Genomic DNA, 14,351 nt, shown 5'->3' with positions numbered 1-14,351 from the left:
TACGTCAAGCACTGATGGACCATGGTCAAATTAAAACGCGGTGAGAAGTGTTTCAAGACGTTTAGCGAGTACCTCAGCGTGCCAGTGGCCAAAAGCTCGAGGACTGAGGTTCGTTACCATTCTTTCAATTGTAATGCCAAATTGTGGAACACCAAATTAATTCCATAAATTAGATCAGCAATAGCACTATACCATACTACTGGTAGGAGCTTCAACTGTTACTAATGCAACTCCCAGAGACATCTGTTAAGTCGGACAAGATTAGAATTTAGAATTAGAACAGTACAGCACAGAACAGGCCCTTCGGCCCTCAATGTTGTGCCGAGCAATGATCACTCTACTCAAGCCCACATATCCACCCTATACCCGTAACCCAACAACCCCCATTAACATTATTTTTTTAGGACACTAAGGGCAATTTAGCCTGGCCAATCCACCTAACCCGCACATCTTTGGACTGTGGGAGGAAACCGGAGCACCTGGAGGAAACCCACGCACACACGGGGGGACGTGCAGACTCCGCACAGACAGTGACCCAGCCGGGAATCGAACCTGGGACCCTGGAGCTGTGAAGCATTGATGCTAACCACCATGCTACCGTGCTGCCCCAAGATCATGAGTAAAATAAAGTAAGCATTCCAGTGCTTATTGTATTGACCTGTGGAATTCACTACCACAGAAAGTAGTTGAGGCCAAAACATTGTGTAATTTCAAGAAGGAGTTAGATTTCGCTCTTGGGGCTAAAGGGATCAAGGGATAGGGGGGAGGGCGAGATCAGGGTATTGAACTTAATGATCAGCCATGATCATAATCAATGGCGGAGCAGGTTTGAAGGGCTGAATGGTCTCCTGCTTCTATTTTAAGTATGTTTCTATGTATATGTCCGGCATAAATAAATGTATAATATCGAACTATATAATCCACTCTTAAGTCCCTTAAAATTTATGTTGAAATGGTAAAAGCAATCACTGGCAAGGTAGTTTCCAGAAGGTGGTTCACCACCACAGTCAAGGGCAAATACGGATGGGCAATAAATACAGGCCATGCTCGCATCTCATGAAAGGATTTCAAAGAAGTTATTTTGTACAAAAAGTTTTTTTTTTGTAATTTTCAGTGCCGATTTTTCCCAATTTCTTCCTGCCTTGAAGATATTGCCTTCTTCCTTGGGTACAGTTGCCTCTTGCTTAATCCGGGAGTTCAAAGTCTTACTGGGGCATCCCTAATGCTTCTGCTTTGGTAGACATCATCGAACACAGGCTCGATCAGAGATCAAATCTGCGACCTTGTTGGCTTGCATGGCTCAGCTATGCAGCAGATAGAATTGTTGAAGGGAACAAAGAACAAAGAAAATTACAGCACAGGAACAGGCCCTTCGGCCCTCCCAGCCTGCGCCGATCCAGATCCTTATCTAAACCTGTCTCCTATTTTCCAAGGTCTACTTCCCTCTGTTGCCGCCCATTCATATACATGTCTAGATGCCTCTTAAATGATGCTATCGTGCCCGCCTCTACCACCTCCGCTGGTAAAGCGTTCCAGGCACCCACCACCCTCTGCGTAAAAAACTTTCCACGCACTTTCCCCCTCTCACCTTGAAATCGTGACCCCTTGTAACTGACACCCCCACTCTTGGAAAAAGCTTGTTGCTATCCACCCTGTCCAAACCTCTCATAATTTTGTAGACCTCAATCAGGTCCCCCCTCAACCTCCGTCTTTCCAACGAAAACAACCCTAATCTACTCAACCTTTCTTCATAGCTAGCACCCTCCATACCAGGGAAAGGACCAGTTAAATTCCTTAGATGTTAAGGTACGTTGCAGAGCAGTATGTGTTGTCTCTGTGACTAAAGAACTTTTGCTTACATCTGTTGCTTACCAGCAGATGGCACCCAGGCTTTGTAAATGAACTGTGGTAAATATTTTTGAAAGTACAGAAGACATCCAGCGACAAGCCAGTATTTTCTCTGAAATTAGAGTGCAAATGTGATTACTCATTTCTCGTGGAAACACTTGGATTTGGAGGGCAATTATTGTAGACACGCTGTGCATTTGTGGTTTGCATCATGACCAACAAAAAGTATTGATGTTTTACACAATGCAATACTCATGTACTGCTGCTGGAGCAATTTGGATTGATGCTACAGACAAAATGTCCACAAAACGTTTTGAAAAATTATTATATATAGATAATGTTAAACTGTCACATAAGGGCAGCAGGGTGGCGCAGTGGTTAGCATTGCTGCCTACGGCGCTGAGGACCCGGGTTCGAATCCCGGCTCTGGGTCACTGTCCGTGAGGAGTTTGCACATTCTCCCCGTGTCTGCGTGGGTTTCACCCCCACAACCCAAAAGATGTGCAGGATAGGTGGATTGGCCACGCTAAATTGCCCCTTAATTGGAAAAAATAATTGGGTACTCTAAATTTATTTAAAAAAAAAAAAAAAAAAACTGTCACATAAATGTTGTTTGCACATATTGCTCATTTTGGACCATATTTTTTATTCACATTACCAGTAGGCGAATAATTTTAGCTGAGAAAAATGTATGATATTGAGGAAACTCAGTTCTGATGTGAACAGGATAATACATACAGATGGAAAGATGAAATTACTCGATTGTTTGGAATTGTATAATAATCACAGGTTTAAACTCTATTTTCTGACAAGGTTAATTTGGCACAGCTAACAAGTAGACGAAGCAAAATAAAAGTTATAAAACAATACAGCAGGGTAGGGGCAGCAGGGTAGCATGATGGTTAGCATAAATGCTTCACAGCTCCAGGGTCCCAGGTTCAATTCCCGGCTGGGTCACTGTCTGTGTGGAGTCTGCACGTCCTCCCCCTGTGTGCGTGGGTTTCCTCCGGGTGCTCCGGTTTCCTCCCACAGTCCAAAGATGTGCGGGTTAGGTGGATTGGCCATGCTAAATTGCCCGTAGTGTCCTAATAAAAGTAAGGTTAGGGGGGGGGTTGTTGGGTTACAGGTATAGGGTGGATACGTGGGTTTGAGTAGGGTGATCATGGCTCGGCACAACATGAAGGGCCTGTTCTGTGCTGTACTGTTCTATGTTCTAATACAGTTAATTCCAGACTGACGTAAATAAAGAATTCTGAAATATTAAACCACTTCCCATTCACCTTATCCAAACATGACACCAAAATACAGAACCTTAATTCAACCATACTCTGTTCTGAAAAAGTCATTGCAACGTTCAGCACAGTAGTTCTAGCGAATCCAATGTCAAAATTGATCTCGAGGCAGTACTGCCTTTTAGTATAATAATTTAAGATTTTAATTTAGAATCAGTGAAGGGATCCCATGTCAGTACATCAGATTTCAATCGCTTCTGATCAGATTTTTATATTTTTCTCTACATGTGATTTACTTGCGCAACATTCCAGTAATAAAAAGCATGATAGGACTGTTTTCCCACAGGTAGCTGACACCGTCCTTTGGAAATTGAAACAGAGTTTCTGGCAAGAACTGAAGATTTCTTCAGAACTCTGATCTTCCGAATGTTTACTTGAGGACATTTTTCGCACTCAGGACTGGATGTTGAACAGCAGTCGGCCAACACAGAGGCAGTAGAGGGTTCGAGAGAGGTGGTGGTGAGGTTGAGCTGCATGTCATTAAAGTACAAATGGAACCTATTGCTGAGTTTTCAGATGCTGTCACTGAGGGGCAGCATGTGGACGAGATAAGAGGGAACCCAGGAGAGATCCTTGAAAGAATTGCAGAGGTAGAGGTACAGGATAACAAGAGAAGCCAGTGCAGGAAATTCTATGACTATGACTGGATAGCGTGAATCAGGTTAGGACAGTACTCAGCTGGATGAAAGATGCTTTCAAGGAAAATGGCGTGGTCAACTGTGTCAAAGATTGCAGACAGGTCAAGCAGGATGAGGAGCGATACTTCACCCTGATTAGAGATGTTCAAACATGGAGTTGTGAGGAAGATGGGTACGGATTTGAGAAATAACAATGCATTTAGTTTAGCACAGGGCTAAATCGCTGGCTTTTAAAGCAGACCAAGGCAGGCCAGCAGCACGGTTCAATTCCCGTACCAGCCGCCCCGGACAGGTGCCGGAATGTGGCGACTAGGGACTTTTCACAGTAACTTCATTTGAAGCCTACTTGTGACAACAAGCGATTTTCATTTAAGCATTTGGGAGTGGAAACTGAGATTGGGAAGGTATTAGTAAAGTTGGGGGTAGTTCTGCTAATAATTTGAGAAAATTTAAACAACCAGCACTCGAAATTGCCAAAAGGGAAATGCCACTCATGCTTGATGTCAATGTATGGACACATGTTACAAAGGACAGGTAATTGTTTTGCTCACTTTGCAGTCTGTTAGCAAATATTTTAACACTGAAATATTTGCCAATTCTGTGTGATTGAAATATGCCGGTGTCCATTTTTTCCAAGTGTATCTCCGAAGCACCTTGGGATGTTTTTTGACACGAAATAAATACTTTTGCATATAGAGCACCTTTCACAACATCAGGAAGTCCCAAAGTGCTTTGCGGTCAATGCAGTACTCTTTGAAGTGTGTTTGCTGTGTTATAATTTAGGAAATGCAACAGCTAATTTGTGAACACTAAGCTCCCACAAGCAGTAATGTATAGTGACCAGATAATCTGTTTTCGTAATGTTGATTGAGTGATAAATATTGATCAGGACTCCAGGAATAGCTCCCCAGTTCTTCTTGAAAGTAGTGCCATGGAATTATTTACAACCACCTGAGAGAGTTGGTTTAACATCCCATCTGAAAGATGGGATCTCCGATTGCACAGCGCCCCCTCAGTACTACACTGAGAGTGTCAAGCTCGACTTTGGGGCTCGTCTGAAACCCACAACCTTCTGACTCAGGTGCAAAGTACTGCTGACTGAGCCACAGTTGACACAGTAAGGCACTCTTTAAATGCAAGTCACCGTTGTGTTAATGGAAAGCCTGAAAAAGATTAACCTTCAATTAAAAATCTCACTTCACTGTAATAAAAAAGGAAGCCATCTTAAAACTTCAGGGGCGGGATTCTCCGACCCCCCGCCGGGTGGGAGAATCGCCGGGGGTCGGCGTGAATCCCACCCCCGCCATCCTCCTAATTCTCCTGTCCAACAAAAACCGGCCCGGCCTGAGTCGCGCCGCCTGCCTCGGAGAATGGCGGGGTCCGGCGCGACTTAACGGCCGCCGGGGATGTCCGAAATCTCCGGCCCGCGATGGACCGAAGTCTGTTGCTGGTCCCGCCGGCGTAAATTGGAGTAGGCCCCTTACCGGCGGGACCTGGCGACCCGGGCGGGCTCCGGGGTTCTTGGGGAGGCATGGGGAGGTCTGGCCCCGGGAGGTATCCCCATGGTGGCCTGGCCCGCGACCGGGGCCCACCGATCCGCGGGCGGGCCTGTGCCGTGGGGGCACTCTATCCTTCCGCACTGGAGGCTGTGATCCTCCGCCATTCCCGGTGCGGAAGCGAATCCCTCTGCGCATGCACGGGGATGACGCCAGCACGTGCTAGTGCTCCTGCGCATGCGCTGACTCACGCCAGCCAGCGGAGGCCCTTCGGCACTGGTTAGCCTGGCACCAAGCCCCTTTCCCGCCGGCCGGCGGGGCGCCAACCACTCCGGAGCGGGCCTAGCCCCTGATGGTGCGGAGGATTCCGTACCTTTGGGGCGGCCCGACGCCGGAGTGGTTCACGCCACTCCATCCCGCCGGGACCCCCCGCCCCATCGGGTAGGGGTGAATCCCGCCCCAGATTTTAAAAAGTATTAAACATGTATAACTTCTGTGTTCAGTATAAAGACTCCCATGTACGGCTTATCTTCAGGAGTTGTCCCGGACCCCAAAGCAGAAGTTCTTGTGAGGCTGATGTTAATTGGTAAGGTGAATCGGCGAACACCTTGGCCTGCCAACGTAACAGTGCTTGGTGAACAAACTAAATCTGGGCAACTGTAAACAAGAACCCTGTGTGATCCCAGTCATCTGTCTACCTTGAATTCAACTGAATGCAACCTCTGTAGGGGGCTGTAATACACATGAAGCAGAAGCACTCCAGCTAACCGAAAGAATAATGACCAATGATAGAAAGTTTAAGGTACACAATTTTAGCAAACTTATACTGTAGGAAACAATCATAATTTGAAAAACCCGCTTGCGCTGACACTTTGCGTTAACGTGCCTGTCCTTGCTTGTTCTTTGCAATGACTTCATATGCTGCCTGGATCTCAAGGAATTGTCGTTCTGCTTCATCTGAATTGTGTATGTTGTGATCAGGATGCCAGAGTTTCACCAGCTCTCGATAGCTTTTGTTGATCTCTTCTAAAGTCGCTTCCTCATGTAATCCCAACACCTGAAATTTTTTTTTAAGTTAAAAAAAAAGTGACAATATTTGTTAAGAAATATGGATCGGGCTGATTTAGCACAGGGCTAAATCGCTGGCTTTTAAAGCCGACCAAGGCAGGCCAGCAGCGCGGTTCAATTCCCGTACCAGCCTCCCCAAACAGGCGCCGGAATGTGGTGACTAGGGGCTTTTCACAGTAACTTCATTTGAAGCCTACTTGTGACAATAAGCGATTTTCATTTCATTTTAAGAAACATGGAACTCAGTAAGGCCTGTATGCAGTCTAAGCTATGCCATTACATTACTTACAATTGCCTTGTGTCCCTTACAGAACTAGGAAAGATCTATTCAGGTTTAGGAAAATGGCACCATTTTCTTAACTTCAACACGATGGTGCCAGACTTTTCAAGTAGGGACACATCTGGGAGCGAGCAGTAGAAATTCATTTTAAAAAAATTAAAATGGGGAACGACTGTTCTGTGATTAACAATTGGCTACCAAACCAAAGGAACACTTGTTTTTGAAACTGCAATTTGAGATAGTTCGGGCGGGATTCTCCGAAACCCCGCCGGGTCGGAGACTCGCCGGGGGCCGGCATGAATCCCGCCCCCGCCGTCTCCCGAAGTCTCCGGCACCAGAGATTCGGCGGGGGCGGGAATCGCGCCGCGCCTGTCAGCAGGCCGTAATTAATTTACTAATTAGAGTACCTAATTAATTTTTTCCAATTAAGGGGCAATTTAGCGTGTCCAATCCACCTACCCGGCACATCTTTGCATTGTGGGGGTGAGACCCACGCAGACACGGGGAGAATATGTGCAAACTCCACACGGACAGTGACCCAGGCCCGGGATTGAACCTGGGACCTCGGCGCCGTGAGGCAGCAATGCTAACCACTGTGCCACCATGCTGCCCCCAGAGATAATTTATCTTTTTTAATGGACTGTTTATTGAAGAGGAAAATATGCAGGTGACTTTGAAAAAGACCATTGTAGGTTGCAACCAACAAGGTAAGTGTTTAAAATATACCTACCAGAATGAGGAGAACGAGGACCCCTCCCAACCCCACATTCAAATCATATGGGCACTGCCAGCCCCCGCTTCCATATTGCCCCACAGATCATCGCTGTCACACAGTCCCACAAAATAGGCTTCTGTGCTTTCCCAGTCCCAGCCTATTCTCACACACATCTTGTCAGATTACCATTATCCACCTCATCTGATCACTATTCCACCCCCCCCCCCCCCCCCCCCCGCCCGCCCCCCACACACCTTGAGGTCACCTTAAATTTTTACCTGATGCCAGTTGCTGGCATTGCAGGAATCTGATGCCCACCTCTCCAGCTGAAGGCCCAGTATCGTTTGCATTTCAATCCAATCCCTTCCATTGTGCCAGAATGTTTAGGCTTTTACATTTTTTAAAAATTCATTTACGGGATGTGGGAGTCGCTGGTTAGGCCGGCATTTATTGCCCATCCCTAATTGCCCTTCAGAAATTGGTGGTGAGCTGCCTTCTTCAACCGCTGCAGTTCCTGAGGTGTAGGTACATCCACTGTGCTGTTAGGGAGGGAGTCCCAGGATGTTGTTCCAGCGACAGTGAAGGTACGGCCGATACATTTCCAAGTCTTAAACTTTCTATCAGGGTGTTGAGTGACTTGGAGGGGAACCTCCAGGTGGTGGGGTTCCCAGGTAGCTGCTGCTCTTGTCCTTCTAGACGGTAGTGGTCGTGGGTTTGGAAGGTGCTGCCTAAGGAGCCTTGGTGAGTTAGTGCAGTGCATCTTGTAGATGGTACACACGGCTGCCTCTGTTCCATTTTTTGGTATGCCTGATGTTGCTCCTGCCATGCTCTCCTGCACTCTTCATTGAACCAGGGTTGATCCCCTGGCTTGGTGGTTATGGTAGAGTGGGGGATATACCGGGCCATGATCGTGGTTGGCCCACGCTGATGGCCCACAGCGCCTCATGGATGCCCAGTCTTGAGCTGCTATATCTGTTCGAAGTCTATCCCATTTAGCACGGTGTTAGTGCCACTCAGCACGATGGAGGGCATCCTCAATGTGAAGACAGGACTGTGCCTCCACGAGGACTGTGCGGTGGCCACTGTTACCGATACTGTCATGGACAGATACATCTGCGGCAGGCAGGTTGGTGAGGATGAGGTTAAGTATGTTTTTCCCTCTTGTTGGTTCCCTCACTACCTGCTGCAGTCCCAGCCTAGCAGCTATTGTCCTTTAGGGCCCGGCCAGATCGGTCTGTGGGGGTACTACTGAGCCACTCTTGGTGATGGAAGCCCCCCACCCAGAGCATATTCTGTGCCCTTGTCACCCTGAGTGCTTCCTCTAAGTGGTGTTCAACATGGAGTGGTACTGATTCATCAGCTGATGGTGGCCGGTACGTGGTAACCAGCAGGAGGTTTCCTTGCCCATGTTTAACCTGAAGCCACGAGACTTCATGGGGTCCGGAGTCGATGTTGAGGACTCCCAGGGTAACTCCCTCCCGACTGTATATCCCACTGTGCCGACTCCTCTGCTGGGTCTGTCCTGCCGGTGAGACAGGACATACCCAGGAATGGTGATAGGGGTGTCTGGGACATTGTCTGTAAGGTGTGATTCTGTCAGTATGACTATGTCAGGCTGTTGCTTGACTAGTCTGTGAGGCAGCTCTACCAACTTTGGCACAAGCCCCCAGATGTTAGTAAGGATGACTTTGCAGGGTCGGCAGGACTGGGTTTGCCGTCGTCGTTTCTGGTGCCTGGGTCGATGTTGGGTGGTCGTCCGGTTTCATTCTTTTTTGTGTTTTCGGAGTGATTGAATACAACTGTGTGGCTTGTTGGGCCATTTAAGAATCAACCACATTGAAAAGTGTGAGCGGGGACCAAATAACCAACGCACATATGTTCTGGGGCTGCGAAACGTTGGAGAGATTCTGGGCAGGAGTGGTCGCGGCGCTAGCCAGGATAGTGGGGGAGGAGGTGGAGCCGGACCCTTTGGCGGCGATTTTCAGGCTATCGGAGAAGCCGGAGCTGTTGGAGAGGAGGAAGGCCGATGTTATGCCCTTTGCCTCTCTGATTGCCCAGCGACGAATCGTATTGGAAAGGCGGTCAGCAACGCCAACGGGGGTAGTGGCCTGGCTGGGTGACTCATACGACTTTCGATCGGCTGGAAAAGATCAAATACGAGTTAAGGGGGGTCAGCGGAGGGTTTTGAGGCAAGGTGGGGAATGTTCGTGACCGTGTTTGAGGAGTTGTTCGTTGATGGTGTGGGGGTGGGGGGGGGGGGATGGGCGAAAAAGGGGAACAGTTTGTACAAACTATATAGTCATGTGTTGGGTAGTTTGTTTCCCCGAATTGTTTATGCATTGTAACTTTTCATATTCGTTGAGAATAAAATACATTTAAAAGAAAAGATAATCAACCACATTGATTTGTTTCTGGAGTCACATGTAGGTCAGACCAGGTAAGGACGGCAGATTTCCTTCCTTAAAGGACATTAGTGAACCAGATGGGTTTTCCGACAATGGACGATGCTTTCATGGTCACCATTAGCTATTTTATTCACAGGCCGGCGCAACATCGAGGGCCGAAGGGCCCATACTGTGCTGTAATGTTCTATGTTCTATGAAATTCGAACCTAGGTCCCCAGATCATTATCCTGGGTCTCTGGATTACTAGCCCAGCAACGGTAGCATGGTGGTTAGCATAAATGCTTCACAGCTCCAGGGTCCCAGGTTTGATTCCCGGCTGGGTCACTGTCTGTGCGGAGTCTGCACGTTCTCCCCGTGTGTGCGTGGGTTTCCTCCGGGTGCTCCGGTTTCCTCCCACAGTCCAAAGATGTGCGGGTTAGGTGGATTGGCCAGGCTAAATTGCCCTTAGTGTCCTAAAAAAGAAGGTTAATGTGGGTTGTTGGGTTACGGGTATAGGGTGGATACGTGGGTTTGAGTAGGGTGATCATTGCTCGGCACAACATCGAGGGCCGAAGGGCCTGTTCTGTGCTGTACTGTTCTATGTTCTATGTAACATAATACCACTCGGCCACCACCTCCCCGTATTGTGGTAACTTCAGACCACAAAGCAGGTAGTCAAGTGTGTTGTTTAAAAGAAGGAACTTGTTTATATGGATGAATAACGATGTTTGACATTAACAGCAGCTCAGCAGAGAAACTGAACTGGACTAGCTACATTAACACTGTGGCTACCAGGGCAGGTCAGAGGCTGGGAATCCTACAGCGACTAACTCACCTCCTGACCCCCCCCCCCCCCCCCCCCCCCCCCCCCCCCTCCCCAAAGCCTGTCCACCATCTACAAGGCACAAGTCAGGAGTGTGATGGAATACTCTCCACTTGCCTGGATGAGTGCAGCTCCAACAACACTCAAGAAGCTCAACACCATCCAGGATAAAGCAGCCCCGCTTGATTGGCATCCCATCCACAAACATTCAAACCCTCCACCACCGACGCACAGTGGCAGCCGTGTGTACCATCTAGAAGATGCACTGCGGTAACTCACCAAGGCTCCTTAGGCAGCACCTTCCAAACCCACAACCACTACCATCTAGAAGGACAAGAGCAGCAGATACCTGGGAACCCCACCACCTGGAGGTTCCCCTCCGAGTCACTCACCATCCTGACTTGGAAATATATCGGCCGTTCCTTCACTGTCACTGGGGCAAAATCCTGGAACTCCCTCCCTAACAGCACTGTGGGTGTACCTACACCTGAAGGACTGCAGCGGTTCAAGAAGGCAGCTCACCACTACCTTCTCGGGATGGTCAGTAAATGCTGGCCTCACCAGCGACACTCACATCCGGCAAATTATTTAAAAAAAAGAACAGTAATATCTATGAAACAGGAGCACAAATAAAAACAGACCTTGCTTACAGGACACCCTCTTGCAGACTGAATAACTTGTCAAAGCCCACCCATGCTCAAAACCCTCAACAGATGCCAGAGAAACAATTAGATAGGAGAAAGACTTACAAGAACATTCTACTCAAAATGGCAAGTACAGTGAGAATGTTGTGGGCAAATAGAGCAGGTAGTGAAGCGAAGGAGGATACTGCATTCTGGATCAAGTAGAATTATATGTTTGTAATTACCTCGTACGCTAACCTTTTTCTTTCAGTCTTTATGGCAGAGAATGACGCAAGTAGCTTTTCCCACTCCTGATTGTATCCATAGCTTAATCCAGTCCGGTCAGTAAACAATGTCCATGTGTGGTATGGAAGGAGGAATGCGGATTCAAGAAGGCCACTAAGCATTGGGAATATTCGCACTGAGTCCAGAATAAGGCTGATGGTGTCCGCGATGTATGTAACTGTGACTGTGGTATTGTGGAACATGCAGTAAGAGATTGGCATTGTGAAAGCCAGCCAAGATAGGCCGAGTCTATAGAGTCGCACACTCAGGTTGTCTTCTGTGTGACTTGGAGTCTTGTATTGACGGTGCTGCAAAGAGGTAATACTGGCAACAATACTAATGGGTATAGTTGCAATTGATCTTCCATAGAACACTGGGGACGTAATGAATGATGCCATCATTGTTGTCTTTAAATTGGAGGTTTCCTCACCAATATTGGCGACAAGGTGAACGCCCAGTGTGATTGCAAGTGGTAACGCCATGATGTAGAAACTATTTAACGACGATAGACTTATCAGAGCGACGATACCAAAATAAATCCCAACTGCAATTTGGCCCAAAACACGGACAATGCTCATTGATGGTTGTAGATCTCTTCTTCTTTGGATCTTGCTGCTGCGGTGCATGTTTGCACTTTGCACATACTTTGGCAGCCGCCAAAACTCCCGAGCCCACCCTACTCCAAATCCACCAAACGTCACCATCCATAATAAGGCATGACTGTCTCTTCCAAGGTAGATGTGATGGAGGCCAAAGGGACCCCCAAAGAACCAAAGGACGTAAGTGATCAGCAGACTCTTTGCCATCTTCAAGGATGAAATGAGAGAATGCCAGATACTGCTTTTGAGGCGAGCAGATTGCTATGGATCAGGGGTTTCCTCTTGGAACCTCTATTCAGTCAGTAAAAGGTTCAGCAGATGATATGATGAATCAGTCCATTATTATTGTTTGAGTTTATGTTTGGAGCTTGCCTTTCGCCTAGATTTTCATTTTATATGATCTGCAGAAAGACAGAATAAATAAAAACAAAAATTTACCACTGAACCGGAATGAAATGAAAATCGCTTATTGTCACGAGTAGGTTTCCATGAAGTTAGTGTGAAAAGCCCCTAGTCGCCACATTCCAGCGCCTGTTCAGGGAGGCTGGTACAGGAATTGAACCGTGCTGCTGGCCTGCCTAGGTCTACTTTAAAAGCTAGCGATTTAGCCCAGTGTGCTGTTCCTTCCAGAGTCAAGGAAAATACACACCTCGTTACCAATTATTTTTTGACCAGACGCCTGTGGAGCTCATCACTATGTTTAAGAGTTTTAGACCAAACTACTGAGAAAACCAGGTAGAATTGCGACCTGCTCAGGATGGAGCTGATACTCTACTTTAGAGAGCGTCATACTTGCATTTTTTTAAATTTAGAGAACCCAATTCATTTTTTTCCAATTAAGGGGCAATTTTGCGTGGCCTATTGACCTACTCTGCATATCTTTGGGTTGTGGGGAAACCCACGCAAACACGGGGAGAATGTGCAAACTCCACACGGACAGTGACCCAGAGCCGGGATCGAACCTGGGACCTCGGCGCCGTGAGGCAGCAGTGCTAACCACTGTGCCACCGTGCTGCCTGTTCCATACTTGCATAAGTCAAGATACTTTGGGCAGTTTGGCAAAACTTAGGAGACCTAATTGTTTCAGGGATATTGCTAAAATTCAATTAGTTGAAATCACAGGTTGCCAGTATTAAGCATGGGCAAAATGCCCATTGCTTTCTCAGCCCAGACTGCATATCTATCAGGGTGCTTGCTCGCAGTTATCTGAAGCTTAGTGAGCAGAATCCCTGCCCATAGTGATGGATAAACCCCTCCAGGTTCCATTATTGAGCCATGCTGGCTGGTTAATCATCAATTGTTCTCTGTAGAGGACGGTAGACCATCCTGGCTAACACCAGTCTGCCGTAAAGGGTTGTCTTGGTTCTGAACTTTGACTCCAAAGATATCCTATAATACTTTACCCACCCCAAGGAAATAGTTATTTGTAAGTTTGATCCCTCATTCGGCAGATTGCAGGTTCATAGATCACCTCATAAGCAGCGTGATGTTACAACAACCATAAAATGTGTGAGTACTTCCCCCCCTATCTTCCCGATCACAATTGTGGACATTTGGAGTGATGTTGCAACCGTTCCCTCGGAAAAGTTGATTATAAGTAAGTTTTCTCTTTGCTTCAACATGTTACACAGAACAAGATTCCATTACATTACTGCTGTTTATAGATCCCTCTCGTTTGCTGTATACAATTTGAGTGCTTGTCAGAAAAGGGAACCTACCTCAACACTAACATTACTGTACTAGCTCATCGCATCTGGATTTCTACTTAGCAGCTGGCAGATTTGACTTGTGAGTTTATGAAAATGGTTGGTTCACAATTTTAAGAGGATAAATAAACTCTTTTTACATTCAAAAAACTAATATAGTAAGAGCGAAAAACAGACAACTTTAAAATAAAGAGATATTTTCGCACATGCTTACCAGGCAATGGAGTGTAGTCTGTGATTAAATCCAGAGGACTTTTGCCCTCTGAGGACTCACCCTGTGTTGACTCAAAGTCGTTCATTATTGCGCAAACTTACAATAAACTCCAAAGTAGCATTTTACAACAGCTGACTCGAATTCACTAACAGTGTAGAATATAAACTCACAAGGTATTAATACTAAATACACTATTAAGGTGAAAGAAAGAGCAAATCTCAATTGTAATCCTAATTTTCAAACCAAATTAGAAAATCAAGGTAATTCAGATGTAACATAGAACAATACAGCACAGAACAGGCCCTTCGGCCCACGATGTTGTGCCGAACTTTTGTCCTAGGTTAATCACAGATTATCATAGAATTTTGGGCACTAAGGGC

General features: G+C 46.8%; 1 protein-coding gene across 2 annotated transcripts; it reads right to left on the bottom strand.

The window, feature by feature from the left end:
- Positions 1–6,065: 6,065 nt before the first annotated feature.
- On the bottom strand, positions 6,066–14,073 carry dnajc22 (DnaJ (Hsp40) homolog, subfamily C, member 22). 2 transcript variants are annotated; one of them, XM_038786299.1, is made up of 3 exons: positions 13,972–14,073; positions 11,413–12,452; positions 6,066–6,331 (listed from the first exon to the last, which is right to left on the bottom strand). In XM_038786299.1, exons 2-3 carry the CDS (start codon positions 12,256–12,258, stop codon positions 6,152–6,154), a joined length of 1,026 nt encoding a protein of 341 aa, XP_038642227.1. In that variant the 5' UTR covers positions 12,259–12,452; positions 13,972–14,073; the 3' UTR covers positions 6,066–6,151. The 2 variants fall into 2 exon arrangements, with proteins under 2 accessions (XP_038642227.1, XP_038642229.1); XM_038786301.1 differs by having other exon boundaries at positions 11,426–12,452.
- Positions 14,074–14,351: the final 278 nt, after the last annotated feature.

The sequence above is a fragment of the Scyliorhinus canicula genome, chromosome 28 (genome assembly GCF_902713615.1).
Source record: "Scyliorhinus canicula chromosome 28, sScyCan1.1, whole genome shotgun sequence".
Lineage (NCBI taxonomy): Eukaryota > Metazoa > Chordata > Chondrichthyes > Carcharhiniformes > Scyliorhinidae > Scyliorhinus > Scyliorhinus canicula.
Note: the sequence above shows the minus strand (reverse complement) of the source record. Positions and strands in the feature narration are given on the sequence as shown.

Excerpts from the sequence above, each read along its gene's own strand:
- dnajc22 (XM_038786299.1), bottom strand. The coding sequence starts at position 12,258 with ATGGCAAAGAGTCTGCTGATCACTTACGTCCTTTGGTTCTTTGGGGGT. Across the intron at positions 6,332-11,412 it reads GAAAAAGGTTAGCGTACGAG|GTGTTGGGATTACATGAGGA; the intron begins GTAATTACAAAC and ends AAAAAATTTCAG.